Source organism: Poromitra crassiceps (assembly GCF_964638095.1).
Source record: "Poromitra crassiceps genome assembly, chromosome: 1".
NCBI lineage: Eukaryota > Metazoa > Chordata > Actinopteri > Beryciformes > Melamphaidae > Poromitra > Poromitra crassiceps.
Genome location: NC_139623.1, coordinates 62,000,037 through 62,016,154, shown reverse-complemented (window position 1 = coordinate 62,016,154; position 16,118 = coordinate 62,000,037). Strand labels below are relative to the sequence as shown.

The following is a 16,118-nucleotide window of genomic DNA, read 5'->3' as shown; positions in this document are numbered from 1 at the left end:
CAGAGGAGCCGAGCAGCAGTGAGTACGCATTCCGAGTGAGCGACAACGACGGGGATGCTGAGATCCAGCCGGAGCGTGATGTCCAGAGGAGAGGTCTGATGGTCGACGCTGGAGCGACTTCGCATATCATTACTGATATAGCATTGTTCAAGAGGTTCGACGAGACATTCCAGCCTGAGGGTCACGTCATGGAGTTGGCCGATGGTACAAGGTGCAACGGAGTCGCTGAGCGCAGAGGAGATGCGGAGGTGTGCTTGATAGACAGCGGAGGACGATGTCACAACGCGACGCTGAGAAAGGCGTTATACATCCCCTCATATCCGCAGAACATCTTTTCTGTAAAAGCAGCAACTGCCAGCGGAGCGACCGTGATCTTCAAGGAAGGGAAGGACCAGCTACTACACAAAGACGGTACTAAATTCCACATCCATGTGTACAACAGACTGTACTATTTACATACAGTAAATGATGGGTGTGATGGTGATCAGTGTAAGGGAAGCTACAGACATGGCATGAAATCCTAGGGCATTGCAACTATGACGATATTCAGAAATTACAGAGTGTTGCTGATGGTATGAAAATCAAGGGTAAAACAGACCGGCCTGGTCCAGATTGTGAGGTGTGCACTCAAGGAAAGTTTATCCAAACTAGAAACAGGGATCCTGATGTAAGAGCCAAAGCAGCTCTAGAGCTAGTACACACAGATCTAGCGGGACCCATAGGCCCAGAGTCCAGAGACGGGTGTAAGTTTGCGATATCATTCACTGATGATTATTCCAGTGCAGTTTTTGTTTATTTCCTAAAAAGTAAGAGTGACACCGTGCAAGCAACAGAAGTTTCTTGCCGATACAGCCCCATACGGGAAGATAAAATGTATCAGGTCTGACAATGGTACTGAATTTATGGGAAAGAATTACCAGGCACTACTGAGCAAAAATGGAATTAGACACGAAACCTCAGCAGCATACTCGCCACACCAAAACGGGACTGCTGAACGAAACTGCCGCACCCTATTTGATATGGCTAGGTGCATGCTGATAGAGAGCAAGTTATCAAAAACTCTATGGACCTACGCAGTGCAGACAGCAGCCGTAGTGAGAAACTGATGCTTTAATAAGCGCACGAAACAGACACCGTACTTCATGCTAACTGGAAGAAGGCCTAACCTTTCCAGGATGCAAAAGTTTGGGTCAGAATGTTATGCCTATAAGCAGGAGAAAAGGAAACTAGATTCAAGGTGTGAAGAAGGAATTTTTGTTGGGTACGACAAAAACAGTCCAGCTTATTTGATCTACTCGACAGTGGGAAAGTACAGAAACACAGACTGGTAAAGTTTGTAACCAAAACAACAGTGGAACGACAGACACAGACAGATGTGACGTCTGAAGACGACTGTGAGGAACAAAATACGGCTAGGAAGACCAGGCAGAATACAGACGTGTGTACAGAACATGCTCAGGACCCAGGTCCAGTAACCATGCCTGAAGTAGACAGCCAAGAACAGACAGACGAGGCTGACCATACTGAGCCTGCGACTGCGAGATATCCTTCTAGAGTAAGGAATAAACCACATCATCTAAATGATTATGTATCTGGTGAAGACAGTGAAGATCAGGTCTTAACAAACATAGATTACTGTTACAGACTAATGTGTAACGTTCCCCAGACATTCAGAGAGGCCGTAACCTCAAATAAATCAAAGGAATGGGTTGATGCGATGGATGATGAGATACAATCGCTAAAAGAAAATGACACTTTCACCCTAACCAACTTGCCTGAGAATAAGAAAGCAGTGGGGGGTAGATGGGTGTATGCAATAAAGAACAATGTTGATGGATCTGAAAAATACAAGGCACGATAGGTAGCCAAAGGATACAGTCAAAAGATGGGTGTAGACTATGAAGAAACGTTTTCTCCTACTGCTAACCTGACCAGTATCAGAGTGTTAATGCAGAAGGCAGCACAGGAAAACCTGATTTTACATCAGATGGATGTAAAAACTGCCTACCTACATGCACCAATAGATTGCGAGATTTATATGGATCAGCCAGAAGGTTATGAGGTAAAATCTAGCACAAATGAAAAATTGGTGTATAAGCTTGAAAAGTCACTATATGGGTTGAAGCAGTCTGGTAGAAACTGGAATAAAACACTACATGAGTATCTGAGCGAAAATGGGTTTGAGCAAAATCCAGCTGATAATTGTGTTTACACAAGGGAAACAGAAAATGAAAAAGTTATAATTATAATTTGGGTTGATGATTTGATCATCGCCGCCAGTGATGAAAATGCACTGAGACTTGTGAAGGAGATGCTCACAGCAAAGTTTAAGATGAAAGATTTGGGAAAGTTAAAATATTTTCTTGGGATAGATTTTGATCAAAGTGATGAATATGTGAAAATGTCACAGAAGCGATATGTGGAGAAAATTCTTGAAAGGTTTATGCAAGATTGTAAACCTAGAATGACACCTTGTGAACAAAAACTGAACTACACTGATGACGCAGAAGTGATGGGTGAAGATGATGTCAGAAAATATAGAGAGGCAGTAGGTAGCCTAATTTATCTGACTACATGTACGAGACCCGATCTTAGTTTTGTAGTGAGTAAATTATCACAGTACTTCGCAGAGCCTACGGAAGAACAATGGTCAACTGTAAAACATGTACTGAGATATCTGAAAGGCACAAATGATAAAGAATTGTGTTACAGAAAATGTGATGATGAAAAACTAGGGCTACATGCGTACAGTGATGCAGATTGGGCGGCTGACGTAACTGATAGACGTAGCACGACTGGTTACTGTGTAAGCCTAAATGAAAATGGTCCTGTGATTTCATGGAAAACCAAAAAGCAGCCCACGGTTGCACTGTCTACTTGTGAGGCTGAGTATATGGCTTTATCCGCAACCATACAGGAGTGTATCTACCTAGTACAACTACTAGAAGGTATTGATAAACGTCAGTACACATCACCTAAAGTCTATGAGGATAATCAAGGAACAATAGCCTTAGCAAAGAATCCTGTTAGTAGACAAAGATGCAAACATGTCGATATAAAGTATCATTTTGTAAGGTCGACTGTCAATGATGGGAAAATAAATAAGTATTGTCCAACAGACCAGATGATAGCAGATGTGATGACAAAACCTGCAACAAAATTTAAGCTGATTAGTTTTGAAAAGTTTATGTTTGGAAAGTAACCATGTATGTACAGGTCTACATGATGTAAGGTTGAGAACCTCATGTTTTTTGTTTTGTTTTTTTTGTTATTGAGAAGCTAACAATGTGAGAACAAGTGGGGGTGTTGATATAAAAGAGAATATGCTCTCAATTGTATAACATTGTAATTTAGGATGTTACCTGAATGCAACACAGGTGGTTACAGCCAATGACATGCACTGAAAACGTATGTATGTGTGTGTGTCTCTGACCCAGAGTCAGTGTCAATAAACAGCTCCATGGGAGAAGAACCACAGAGAGAGAAAGAGAAACTGTTCCTCGTGTATATTTATTTCCTCCGTCTTTGCTGCTGCTCTGGGAGTGCACGCGAGAACTGCTGCATTAACCCACTCTGCTAACACACTCAATGAGTTAATTTAAAATGAGATATTCCTCTAAATATGGTAAAAAAAAAAAACGTCAAATCCTCCCAGCACTTTTATGGAGCGTTAGAGATGCAGTGTATGGAGAGTTGTGCATGTGTTTTGTGTTAGGGATGCAGTGTATGGAGAGTTGTGCATGTGTTTTGTGTTAGGGATGCAGTGTATGGAGAGATGCAGTGTATGGAGAGTTGTGCATGTGTTTTGTGTTAGGGATGCAGTGTATGGAGAGATGCAGTGTATGGAGAGATGTGCATGTGTTTTGTGTTAGAGATGCAGTGTATGGAGAGTTGTGCATGTGTTTTGTGTTAGGGATGCAGTGTATGGAGAGTTGTGCATGTGTTTTGTGTTAGGGATGCAGTGTATGGAGAGATGCAGTGTATGGAGAGTTGTGCATGTGTTTTGTGTTAGAGATGCAGTGTATGGAGAGATGCAGTGTATGGAGAGATGTGCATGTGTTTTGTGTTAGAGATGCAGTGTATGGAGAGATGCAGTGTATGGAGAGTTGTGCATGTGTTTTGTGTTAGAGATGCAGTGTATGGAGAGTTGTGCATGTGTTTTGTGTTAGGGATGCAGTGTATGGAGAGTTGTGCATGTGTTTTGTGTTAGGGATGCAGTGTATGGAGAGATGCAGTGTATGGAGAGTTGTGCATGTGTTTTGTGTTAGAGATGCAGTGTATGGAGAGATGCAGTGTATGGAGAGATGTGCATGTGTTTTGTGTTAGAGATGCAGTGTATGGAGAGATGCAGTGTATGGAGAGTTATGCATGTGTTTTGTGTTAGGGATGCAGTGTATGGAGAGATGCAGTGTATGGAGAGTTGTGCATGTGTTTTGTGTTAGGGATGCAGTGTATGGAGAGATGTGCATGTGTTTTGTGTTAGAGATGCAGTGTATGGAGAGATGCAGTGTATGGAGAGATGTGCATGTGTTTTGTGTTAGAGATGCAGTGTATGGAGAGATGCAGTGTATGGAGAGTTGTGCATGTGTTTTGTGTTAGGGATGCAGTGTATGGAGAGATGCAGTGTATGGAGAGTTGTGCATGTGTTTTGGATGTCAATTCTGTTCCTTTCTGCCGCAGCCTGCAGACTTTGTGCAGCACCACTGTGCAGCACACGTAATGCCTTATCCCCTCCACTCCCCGCCCTCCCCCCGGCCGCTCTACTCAGCCAAAAAAACACAGACCTTTTCCTCATGTTTAGAAACAACGATCCCTCATGTGATGTGTGGAAGGGCAACTTCCGGGAAATATGGGGACCTGATTTAGCGGGCACAGTCCAGACTTCATGTGTGGAAATGGCTCTAGTTTCATGTAACCTAATATCAGCCAGCCGCAGACAAAGAGGGCACTTGGACTTCAAGGAGCAAAGGGGCAGGTGCTTGAGCCCCCTCTGCCCCCCATCCATGCACGTGCATCTAGTCCACAGTAATGTCAACATTCAATATCACTTCTATCTAATGTCTTTTTTGCTGGATATTCAATTCAGATTTTTAAATTAAACTTCTTTAACTTTATTAGCTTCCAGAGACAAAATTGGTCCCCAACTAACCACATTAAGCAAAGCCCAAAATAATCTCCCTGGCCTGGGGGCAGTTACAGCTTGTAGGTAAAGTAAAGCAAAGAAACACTAGATGTCAGTGTGGAGCTTTGTTCACATAGCAGCAGGTACCACAGAAGGAGTCGATGTTATATTCTTCACTTCCGGTCTGAGAAAAGCGAGGATTAATATCTCAAACCTGGCTTGAATTAACCTAACCCATAGTTTAGTTAACCATTAGTCTAACCATGGCCAAAAGCTGTGGGAAAGAGAGAGCCGCCTTTTTCACCAGCACCGAGCAGCGCTTATTACTAGAGCTATATGAAGAAATGAAACATATAATAACCAAAAAAGGCAACACAGCTGCCATAAACAAAGCAAGAGAGAAAGCCTGGCAAGAAATTGCTGATCGATTGAACGCGTAAGTAGCAACTAGGTTAAAATGTCATCAAATAGGCTATTTTGATACAACAATTATGGGTACTTTCAGTGTTGTGCATGAATGCACTAAAACAGTGCCATTCATTGAACAAGCTATCAGAATTATTTTATTCTGGCATAGTAGGCTATTGTTTAATCTTCAACAATTCCTATCTTCTCCAGCAATGAACAATATGTCATTAATTTGCTCATCATAGCCAAATTATATATCCATGAAATTCTATAGCCTAAAAAAACATCTTATATTAACTTTAAACAAACAGATCTAAACATATTTTCAAACGCTGTCACATTTAAAAACCCACAATAAAACAAAAACTATCCACAACTATCAAGTTATGCAAACTCTTCAGGATTATACCTCCATAAGAAAACCTCTTAAAACCTCTCGTGATTCATTTGTATGTCTATTAGCCCATACAACTTATATGTAGGCGATTTTACTTTGTGTTTGTTTTTTTATTTTTTATTTTCTCTGTCTATATACAACTGTCATCATTGTCCACTTTGTATTTAAAAAGGTTCCACTTGCAAAAAATTGTAGGAATCAGCGTGATCCCCTGGAAGCTAGCACGGCACTTAATGAGTTGTGCCAAACAAACGTTCATATAGGCTATCAAAAACTATATGACATCACACTGCTTATATTTTAACATCCTGGATGAGAGCAGAAGTAGCTTAAGAGTCTGATGTAGCCTATAATGCATGTTTCATGTCCAGTTTTTAAAATGTATAGCCGGGGCTAGAGTGAGACATTCAAGGCTGGCTCCATAGTAGTCTCGCAGTGCCAGTCGTAGATGAAGAGATGAAGAGAAGCTTCAACACTCAAGTGGTCCTCATCATGTGTGAAGATTATCCTGATGAACAGAGGTTCGCGTTTGAATAAGCTTGCGTTAACCATAGACCTTTATCACCAAGTTTGTCCAAGTGGCTTGCCGTAGCTAGGTTGTCCAGGATGGCGGACCGCTCGCGCATGTGCATAGCCGATTCTCTAGCTAGGACCGACTCAGTTCTGAAGACTGTCAAAGTCCGGTGTGTTGGTACCATGGCTAGTGAAGGAACAAGGAGTGAAGACGACTCAGCTACTGCCGTCCTCGGTGCTTTATATGAACCATATGAGCATATGAAGGACTTTTATCACAGGATAAGTACAGATTCGGACGGGAAAAATTTAACCTTTTTATGTCAATTGTGCCCACCGGGTCTGAGGAAACAAGTCAGGACCTCAGTCACGTCGGCAACTAATTTGAAAAGACACATCGCTTTGAAGCATCCGAACAGCCTTGGGAAATATCAGCGTGTCACCAACAAGAAATCCACAAAGTACCATCTGCAAAGGTGCTCCACCCAAGTCAAACTTATTTTGTAGCAAAGGTCCGTTTACCAACAGTCTTGTACTACTAACTATAGGCTTAATTGGTGAATTAATTGGCTGCAGCTTTTGAGCAAGGTTGAAAAGCCATTGTTCAAATCAATCAAATGAGTTACTTGTTTTGGTTTGCTGCCATCCAGACGTGTCCATCAAGAAGGCAGGTACAGACGCTGTTGAACAAGGCTACTGGGTTTATTTTTATTTCCTCTTTTTCATTCTAGAGAGCAAGTGATTCAATGTGTCTCTACTACACTGTGAAGCTTTGGCTAAAGCCCCTGACTCTTACACCAAAAACACAAAGGGGAAAAGGGAGCCTTTTCTCTGGGCAAGAACTCAGGAAAATAGAAAATCAAACTGTGGAGAATTTAACCAAGGGCAAAAATGCCACAAGAAATATCAGAATGCCTCTAAAGAACATGATAATTTTTGCCCCCAAGATTTTGAAAATTTAATTTTAATTAAATTAATTACATTTTCTATAACACACTCAGCACCTGCAAGTTGGTTGCAAGAAGGAGACAAAGAACACACTCCCACAACAGCGCTGTTGTTCACACTGCGCTTTAGCACATTTATGCACTTTTTTTTGTATTGCCTCTTGTAAATGTCCTCATTTATTAGACGGTGACAGTGTGCGGCAAAAATTGACCCCCAAATATTTTTTTTAGGTTTTCTACACTGGGGTGGATGGATGGATGGTACGAGAAAGTTCTATTGAAAAGGAATAGCTCAGGATAGCTCATTAAAAAAATGAAAGAAATTAATTTGGACTGTGAACTTAGTTCAGAGTTCTACATTGTGAACTATGAACGTGAACTAGTTAATTTTTATCTGTGTGAACTGAACTTTGAGCAAGCTCTTGTGAAGTGTGAACTTGCACAACACTGATACTTTCAAACAGAACAGAAAACCTTTATGAAATATCTCATACAAGAATTCATCGATGTTAAACCTCAAGGTGTTCACTCATTTAATGTATGTATACATTATGTATATTTGATGAATGATTTCAACAAATTAAACTTTTTATTTTCACTTTTTAAACAGCAACAACTTGAGTGGGGAGAAGAGAACGTGGCAGCAGGTGAAAACTAAACATAAAAATATTCTTCAGACTGGTAAGTATGCCTATAGGCTCTATAAGCACTTCATCATAATCAGCTTGAGCCCAGAACGGTCCAGTCTCATCATCTTTATTAATTGCAGCTGCAAAAAAGCAGAGTGATGCAGCTGGCGTTGGGGGATGGCCTCCTCTAACAGATGAGCTGGCCTTGGAACTGGACAAGGAGACAAGTATGTACTGTAGCCTGGAGGGAGCACCTCCCAGGAGTATTGTATTAGATTAGATTAGATTGTATTAGAGCACTGTACAGTCCCTCCAGGATTTTTTGTGATTATTGCGATAATAAATGCTTGATTCTGTAGTGGCTTTTCTCAAAATTTGCGATGCAATTTGCGACATTTTATGTGATTTTTTTGCGGTAAAATTGCGGGAACTGGCAAAAATTGCGGAGTTGCGGAAGAAATTGCGATTTTATTTTTAAATTTTTTATTAAATTTTTTCTTTTCCTCCCTTCATCGTTTCTCTTCTCCTTTCTTCCTCATCCTCAATAATGTTATTATCACTTTGCCTTTTCTCATACTTTTTGCTTAGTGCTTCATATTTTTCCTCTTATCCTTATTTCCTCTTCATTCCTTCCCTGTCCTCCTCATCCCTTGTTCCTTGTTAAATTTTCAAACTACTAGACCCTAAGCTAAATATGCCGCCTGTGTGTGTGGGAGATACACACACATAGTGAGACTGTGAACTCTTTCATTGTCTGACCAGCTTCAATTTTGTAGGCTACTCACCTCGATTCTCTCAGCACACGCCACTGATTTTGATGTAGCGGCTTCGGTGAGTGTGATTTGTCTTATGGCGATTCTGGGGTAGTGAGAGCAGTCTCAAATGCTTCATGCTGGGGTAGAGAGAGCAGGCTCAAATGCTTTGCGCTAGCAAAGTGGCTGTCCAGTGACGATTTCCGTTTGTGTTCCTCCACGACAGTGTTGCAGAGTGCAAAATAGTTTGCCTCCACTTTCATGCAAAACATTTGGTAATTGTTTTGCAGTTATCTTTGTTGGCAAATGTGAGGGGTTTGCCCCCCTCATCGCAATGCGATGACGTGTTACGTTACGTCCCATACTCTCGTCACTTCCTATTGTTGTCCCTCGTTCCCACAGCAACCAGGCAAGATGACAGCGCACACATATCTCAAACCCAGGTAAAGATGCAGCATTTTACTAACTTTTTGCAGCGAAATCGCGGGAATTTTGTAAAATTGCAAGCCCCCGCAAATATCGCGGAGTTTGGTTGAATTTGCGTTAATTAGTGCGATCGCAAAATTGCAATTTCCTGGAGGGACTGACTCTAGCCTGGAAGGGAGCACCTCAGAGGAGTATTTAGAAGAGCACTATAGAGAGCCAAAGTCACGGCCCTTCCGGTAGGGCCCTGTATGAACCAGCATAAGTAGGGCCCTGTATGAACCAGCATAAGTAGGGCCCTGTATGAACCAGCATAAGTAGGGCCCTGTATGAACCAGCATAAGTAGGGCCCTGTGTGAACCAGCATAAGTAGGGCCCTGTGTGAACCAGCATAAGTAGGGCCCTGTGTGAACCAGCATAAGTAGGGCCCTGTGTGAACCAGCATAAGTAGGGCCCTGTGTGAACCAGCATAAGTAGGGCCCTGTGTGAACCAGCATAAGTAGGGCCCTGTGTGAACCAGCATAAGTAGGGCCCTGTGTGAACCAGCATAAGTAGGGCCCTGTGTGAACCAGCATAAGTAGGGCCCTGTGTGAACCAGCATAAGTAGGGCCCTGTGTGAACCAGCATAAGTAGGGCCCTGTGTGAACCAGCATAAGTAGGGCCCTGTATGAACCAGCATAAGTAGGGCCCTGTATGAACCAGCATAAGTAGGGCCCTGTATGAACCAGCATAAGTAGGGCCCTGTATGAACCAGCATAAGTAGGGCCCTGTATGAACCAGCATAAGTAGGGCCCTGTATGAACCAGCATAAGTAGGGCCCTGTATGAACCAGCATAAGTAGGGCCCTGTATGAACCAGCATAAGTAGGGCCCTGTATGAACCAGCATAAGAAAAAATGTGAATGGCGAGAGACAATCCCTTTTTGATCCCGTTTGAATTGTGCCATGAAGTACACATGTGATGTTTGTCAATTTAAAAGATAACTTTGCAATTCAAGGAAGTCGCAGTTTGTGGTAAAACTCTTGCACTATAAGTTCTAAATGAGAAAGACTACACACAACCAGTCACGTAAGTGACGTCAAAACTTTCTCTCTGGCCAGACCATGTTGGTGTTGGTGTGACGTATATTGTGTGAGATGAGAGATGTAGTTGAGCGCTTTCATATAAAAGTAAACGTTACATTTCAGTTTTATGGCAAACTGACTTTCTTGACCTGCAAAGTTATCTTTTAAATTGACAAACATTACATGTGGACTTCATGGCAGAATTCAAACGGGCCTCTCGCCGTTCACCACCACTCATTTTTTTCCCCACGCTGGTTCGTGTGCTGAAGCAGGAAGACTTTGGCTCTCTAGTCTCTATACAAGTATAATGTATTATTATTATTATTATTAGTGCAACGAGTGATGTATTAGCCTATATCTATTTGCACATTCTTGCCCAAAGTCTTTATTCTAACATGTTTTGTTTCATAGTGACAGCACATTCTGTGTGCCTGCTGGAGCTACCGGACGTCATGCAGGACCCTGTAAGTATGAGAATTCAGGGTTTTTCCTGGCTCAAAATGAAGCGACCGATATGGGATTTTTGAGACTGATACCAATTTTAGTAGGGAACAATTACCAATACGAGTGTTGTGCATGAATGCGCTAATAGAGCGCTGCTCACTGAGCAGGCTCATTATTTTCATGAGCGATGAGCTAGCTGAGCGCACGTTTTTGCAAATCCATGAGCGAACAGTGAGCTATGCTCACACCTGGGGGGGCGAACGGCCCTATTATCATTCTTTTTCTCGCTCTCTTACCTCGATAATTACCCATTGTGTACGTGTGGTAATATACATAGGATTAAAACCATTTCGCCAGGCTGCGTCCCTCTGCTGCTCTCTTCCCTCCCCCCCTACAAATTCAGGCTGCACATAGCTAGTTAGTTCTAACGTAGCGCGCGCTCTCTCTCTCAATCAGCTGATTCTCTGCATGATAAAAGAGGAGGGTGTTTAATTCTGGAGTACAGTATAGAGCGAGTGAGGCGATCGGTTGAGTAGACTCACTCAGCCTTCAGTCTTCATTCTGACTCTCGACTAGCAACCCCTCATTCCACTGCAGGCTCGACTAAAATGGCTGCAAGCAACTAATCACGCTATCAATCACAATAAAACTGTACCCACCTCCGACACAATGTTGTTATGTTATCCAAGATTTGGGTCCCATGGTATTCCCAAATATTGCGTAGTTTCCAAGAGCCCTTATTCACATGCCAGAGCCGAAACTCAAAATTGTAAACAGTGCAGTACACCTTCCCAACCACTGATCACCCAACCGATTCACTTGATTCCAACAGTTGTATGTTTATACAGTGGAATCCGCTTATAGTGATGATTATACTAAAATGATCTATATAGATGTATAATATAGAATAATGATATAATGAATTACAAGATACAATACAAGATATAGTCTACCATAAGTACCAAATCAATACCATATAAGATACAATACAAGAATTATAGATCTCAGTGTTTCCCCTAGAAAATCTTTCAGGCCTGGAGGGATTTCGAAACGTACCCCGACCGCAACGTTGGGGGCTGTCGCTGGCGACGCTAAACGTTTAGCTAACCTGTTCGCATCTATGTTGGCAATGGCATCCTAAGTATCATCATACTATTATGGGATGCGATGCGAACAGTTGTATTATGGGATGTGCGTTTCCCAGGCAACGACACACGTTGACACGTTTTGGAACAGCGCTGCACGCTGGCACAATGCTCCTAAAAGCAAAATGCTTATTGTTTTGAATGATTTGGCACCTTCTATTACTGTCAACACTGTCAACACCAGTATTGCAATAATATGCCATAAAGGTTTATTGAAATTTTGGGGAGAGCAGGGGAAAAAATATATATATATATATATATATATATATATATATATATATATATTGTTTTTTTGCAATTTCTTTTCTGGCCTGGCGGGGGCGCCAGGCCTGTAGAATGATAGGGGAAACACTGGATCTATAGGATCTATCATTTATAGAACAGCTGCCTGTGAATAACTGGGGGGGGGGAGTGAATAGCTATGTAGGCTACTGTATTGTATTTTAAATTGTATATTTTTGACTTTAGAGCAAGATAAAATATGTCTGCTCTTGTTGAAGCTTGGGCTAAAAGCCCCTGAATTTTACATTCATCTTTAAAAAGCTATTGTGTGTTAAAAGCTATTGTGTGTTACGTTTTCAGTGCTGTGCCTTTTCTCTGGGTGAACAAGAAGTGAGCTTGAAATGAACTGAGCTGCTCATGTTTTGGGACTGTGAGCTATAGCTCAAAGTTCAAAATATGAGCTATGAACGTGAACTAGTTCATTTTAATCTGCATGAGCTGAACTTTGAGCTAGCTCTAGTGAAGTGTGAGCTTGCACATCACTGACCAATACCAATCTCGTTAAAAAAGGTGCAAGTGTTCATTTGTGAAGATTATCTTGCTGAACACAACTTCACTGTTTCATAAACTTTTCCCTGCGGTACTCTATAGCAGTGGTTCTCAAATGGGTCCGTGGCACTTTGCCAGGGGGTCCGCGAAAAGTTTTCAGGTATTTTTTATTTATTTTTTATACCAAAAAAAAATGCTACATGTTACTTATTCCTTCTCAAACTACTTCCTACATGGTGCTAGTCTATCAAAATATCTTGGCTGTTATTGATTGTGTTGCATAGTGGTTTTCTGTACTGTTGACAAATTGTGATATTGTAAGTCGCTTTGGACAAAACAAAAGTGTCTGCTAAATGATGTAATGTAAATGTAATGTAATAAAAAAAAAAAAAAATTTTTTTTTTTTGCAAAATCTTCATAGTTCAACAAAAATAGTTTATGCTTTAAATCTAAAATGGTTCATGGATTACATTCTAATAACAAACCTATCAAATTAAAAGTCAAGCACGTTACCGTGGAAACAATTAAGCTTAGCCCAAAATCACAAATCAGAATGAGGGGGTCCCCGGTATATTTTCTATCTTGTAAGGGGTCCTTGGCTGAAAAACATTTGAGAACCTCTGCTCTATACAGCTCAACAGTGACCGTCCACTTCTTGTTCCACAAGAAAATTCCCCATTCATTTTCTCCATAGACTAGACCAGGGGTTCCCAAACTTTTTCGTCCCAAGTACCATTACGTACCAAACCAAATTTCCCAGGGACCACCTCCACTGCGTATACCCCTCCCCACCATAAAATACAATTTGCTGATTTAACAGCAGCAGAAAGGCTAAATGACAATATAAGGCTACTAGCTGGTTCAAAACGGACAAACACACACCTGCCAACATTAGGCTGTGAAAAAGAGGACCCCTTTGGAAAAAAAAAATCCCCCTCGCCAAAATGTTGCATAAATTTGGAGTATTATTTAGATACCTTCTTGACAAACTAGCATGCCATGGTTGGTACAAATCGATTCCTTAGGTCTTCTAGTTATGCCTCCGCTGGCAATAGCCAGGATGGAGGCATTTTGGATTCGGGTTGTCCGTCCGTCTCTCCGTCCGATGTTTGTTAACGCGATATCTGAGGAACGCCTTGATGGAATTTGATCAAATTTGCCTCAAACGTCGAGTTGGACTCAAGGATGAACTGATTAGATTTGGGTGGTCAAAGGTCAAGGTCACTGTGACCTCACGAACGCCACTCCCAAGTTTGTTAACGCGATGTCTCAAGAAGGGCTTAATGGAATTTCTGCCAATTTGGCTCAAACGTCGACTTGGACGCAAGGATAAACTGATTCGCTTTTGGTGATGAAAGGTCAAGGTCACTGTGACCTCTCGGACGCCATTTTCAAGCTCGTTAACGCGATATCTTAAGAGCGCCTTCACAGAATTTCTTCCAATTTGCCTTAAACGTCCACTTGGACTCAAGGATGAACTGATTCGATTTTGGTGGTCAAAAGTTCAAGGTTACTGTGACATCACGACCGCTCGTTTCATGCTCGTTAACGTGAGATCTCAGGAATGCGACGGAATTTCATCTAATTTGCCTCAAACGTCCACTTGGACTCAAGGATGAACTGATTACATTTTGGTGGTCAAAGGTCAAGGTCACTGTGACCTCACAAACACCATTTTCAAGCTCAGTAACGCCATATATCAGTAACACATTGACTAAATTTCTTCTGGGCAGACACGCATGTCGACTGCTGACTTGTTGGCAGAGGCATATATCCGTGGTGCGGTCGTTCTAGTTTCATATGATACCAGAAACTTCACTCTGGCTTTAAAACTGCGCCTGCTGCAGCCTCTGAAAATAAATGTTCAAAATTGTGATATTTCCCAAATATCGCAATATTTCCAAAAATCGGCCCAAACCGGCTCCTCCTCAGGGTTAATATGTATTATGTAAAAACTGTTGTCTGTAAAAAAAAAATATATAGCCTATATATATTATTATTAAAATTTTTTTTTTTTTTTTGCAATTCTCTGCCAGAGAAATGGACTACTAGACTAACCCATTAATTTTCTCCATAGACTAGACCAGGGGTTCCAAAACGTTTTCGTCCCAAGTACCACTACGTACCAAACCAAATTTCCCAGGGACCACCTCCACTGCGTATACGCCCCCCCCCCCCCCCCCCCACCATAAAATACAATTTGCTGATTTAACCCAGGGGTGTAGGCCTGGTCCCCTTTAGTGAAGCCGTTGCATGTTAGATCACCGCTGGGGAAATGGACAACCGAAATAATCACAATACACGTCAGATCATTTTTTTTCCAAAGGTGGTTTGTATCATTTTAGATGGTTATTTTCATGCTAATGCATGTGCAAGTGGTCATTTTTCTGATCAGTTTGTTTTTAAGTAGTTATTTGACATATAAAAAGGGATGATTGACAGCTGTGGCAGCCAGTCTCAAGCCGTCATTGGCTGGACAGGCTCTTTATATTATAGAGCTAGCATTAGTTTGACATAGACAGGACACAGTGCTGCTTTCATCATGTTATCTACCAGACATATCGATAGACCGCAATAAAAAGGACATTGTTTTGAGAAAGGTGTGCGAGGAAGTAACGTTGGTTGGGGACTGAAGTAAGTTCAGAAAATATGTGTTTTATTAGTTACTCCAGCTACGTTATCGGCACACAATGGTTTTTAACATGCAGGCTAGCATTAGCGTTAGCTGCTTGCGCTAGTCGGCTGTTTTTCATTATTTATCGGCTTAATATTACTATAACTTAACAACCGATAATGATAGCTGGAATAACACAATAATAGACATATTTTCAGAACTGACCAGGTTGTCCAACTGACAGGAAATGTGTTTTATAACGTTAACTCCCGTCCCGGGTATAAGATGAGGCCTAGTACACAACCAACAGCCATTAGCTCATCGCTAACGGGTTAGCATCACATACAAACAGACGTTTTATTTTTTGTAGGCTATTGAAGCAACAAACGTTTTTATATGCATATCTCTGGGAAATGCTTTGACTGTGGGGATGTTCGTTCTTCACAAGCTCCTCTCTTAGTAACAATATACCATTGGCATAATTAAGATATAGCTCAGTGGGATATACAGAGTCAGAGAATAGACCAGGCAGCCTGGCTCACGCACTGGGCTAACGTTAGGTTACATTACATTACATTACGTCATTTGGCAGACGCTTTTATCCAAAGCGACTTACAATAACACATTTTTTGTCAGCAATAGAGCAATCAACTATGGAGCACAGTCTATGACAACTACAACTTCTGAAGGAACAGTGGTACAAGTTTAGGTTAGTGGTACAAGGTTGGTTAGTTTTTTTTTTTTTTTTTTTTTTTTTTTTTTTTTTGAAAGAGAGAGAACGAAGTTAGATCAAGAAGGGCCCAGATGGAGCCTGAAAAGGTGTGTCTTTAGTCTTTTCCGAAAGATCGGCAGTGATTCAGCTGTCCTGACCGAAGGTGGAAGCTCGTTC

General features: G+C 41.5%; 1 protein-coding gene across 1 annotated transcript in view; it reads left to right on the top strand.

The window, feature by feature from the left end:
• Positions 1-6,533: 6,533 nt before the first annotated feature.
• The window catches only part of LOC310789068 (uncharacterized protein), a gene marked incomplete at both ends in the record, with an annotated part of 40,341 nt that continues 30,756 nt past the window's right edge, over positions 6,534-16,118 (top strand). Inside the window, 4 exons of the mRNA XM_083650669.1 lie at positions 6,534-6,916; positions 7,998-8,068; positions 8,157-8,243; positions 10,667-10,719. Of these exons, the coding sequence (XP_083506795.1) occupies positions 6,534-6,916; positions 7,998-8,068; positions 8,157-8,243; positions 10,667-10,719 (594 nt within the window). The remainder of the gene's footprint in view (positions 6,917-7,997; positions 8,069-8,156; positions 8,244-10,666; positions 10,720-16,118) is intronic.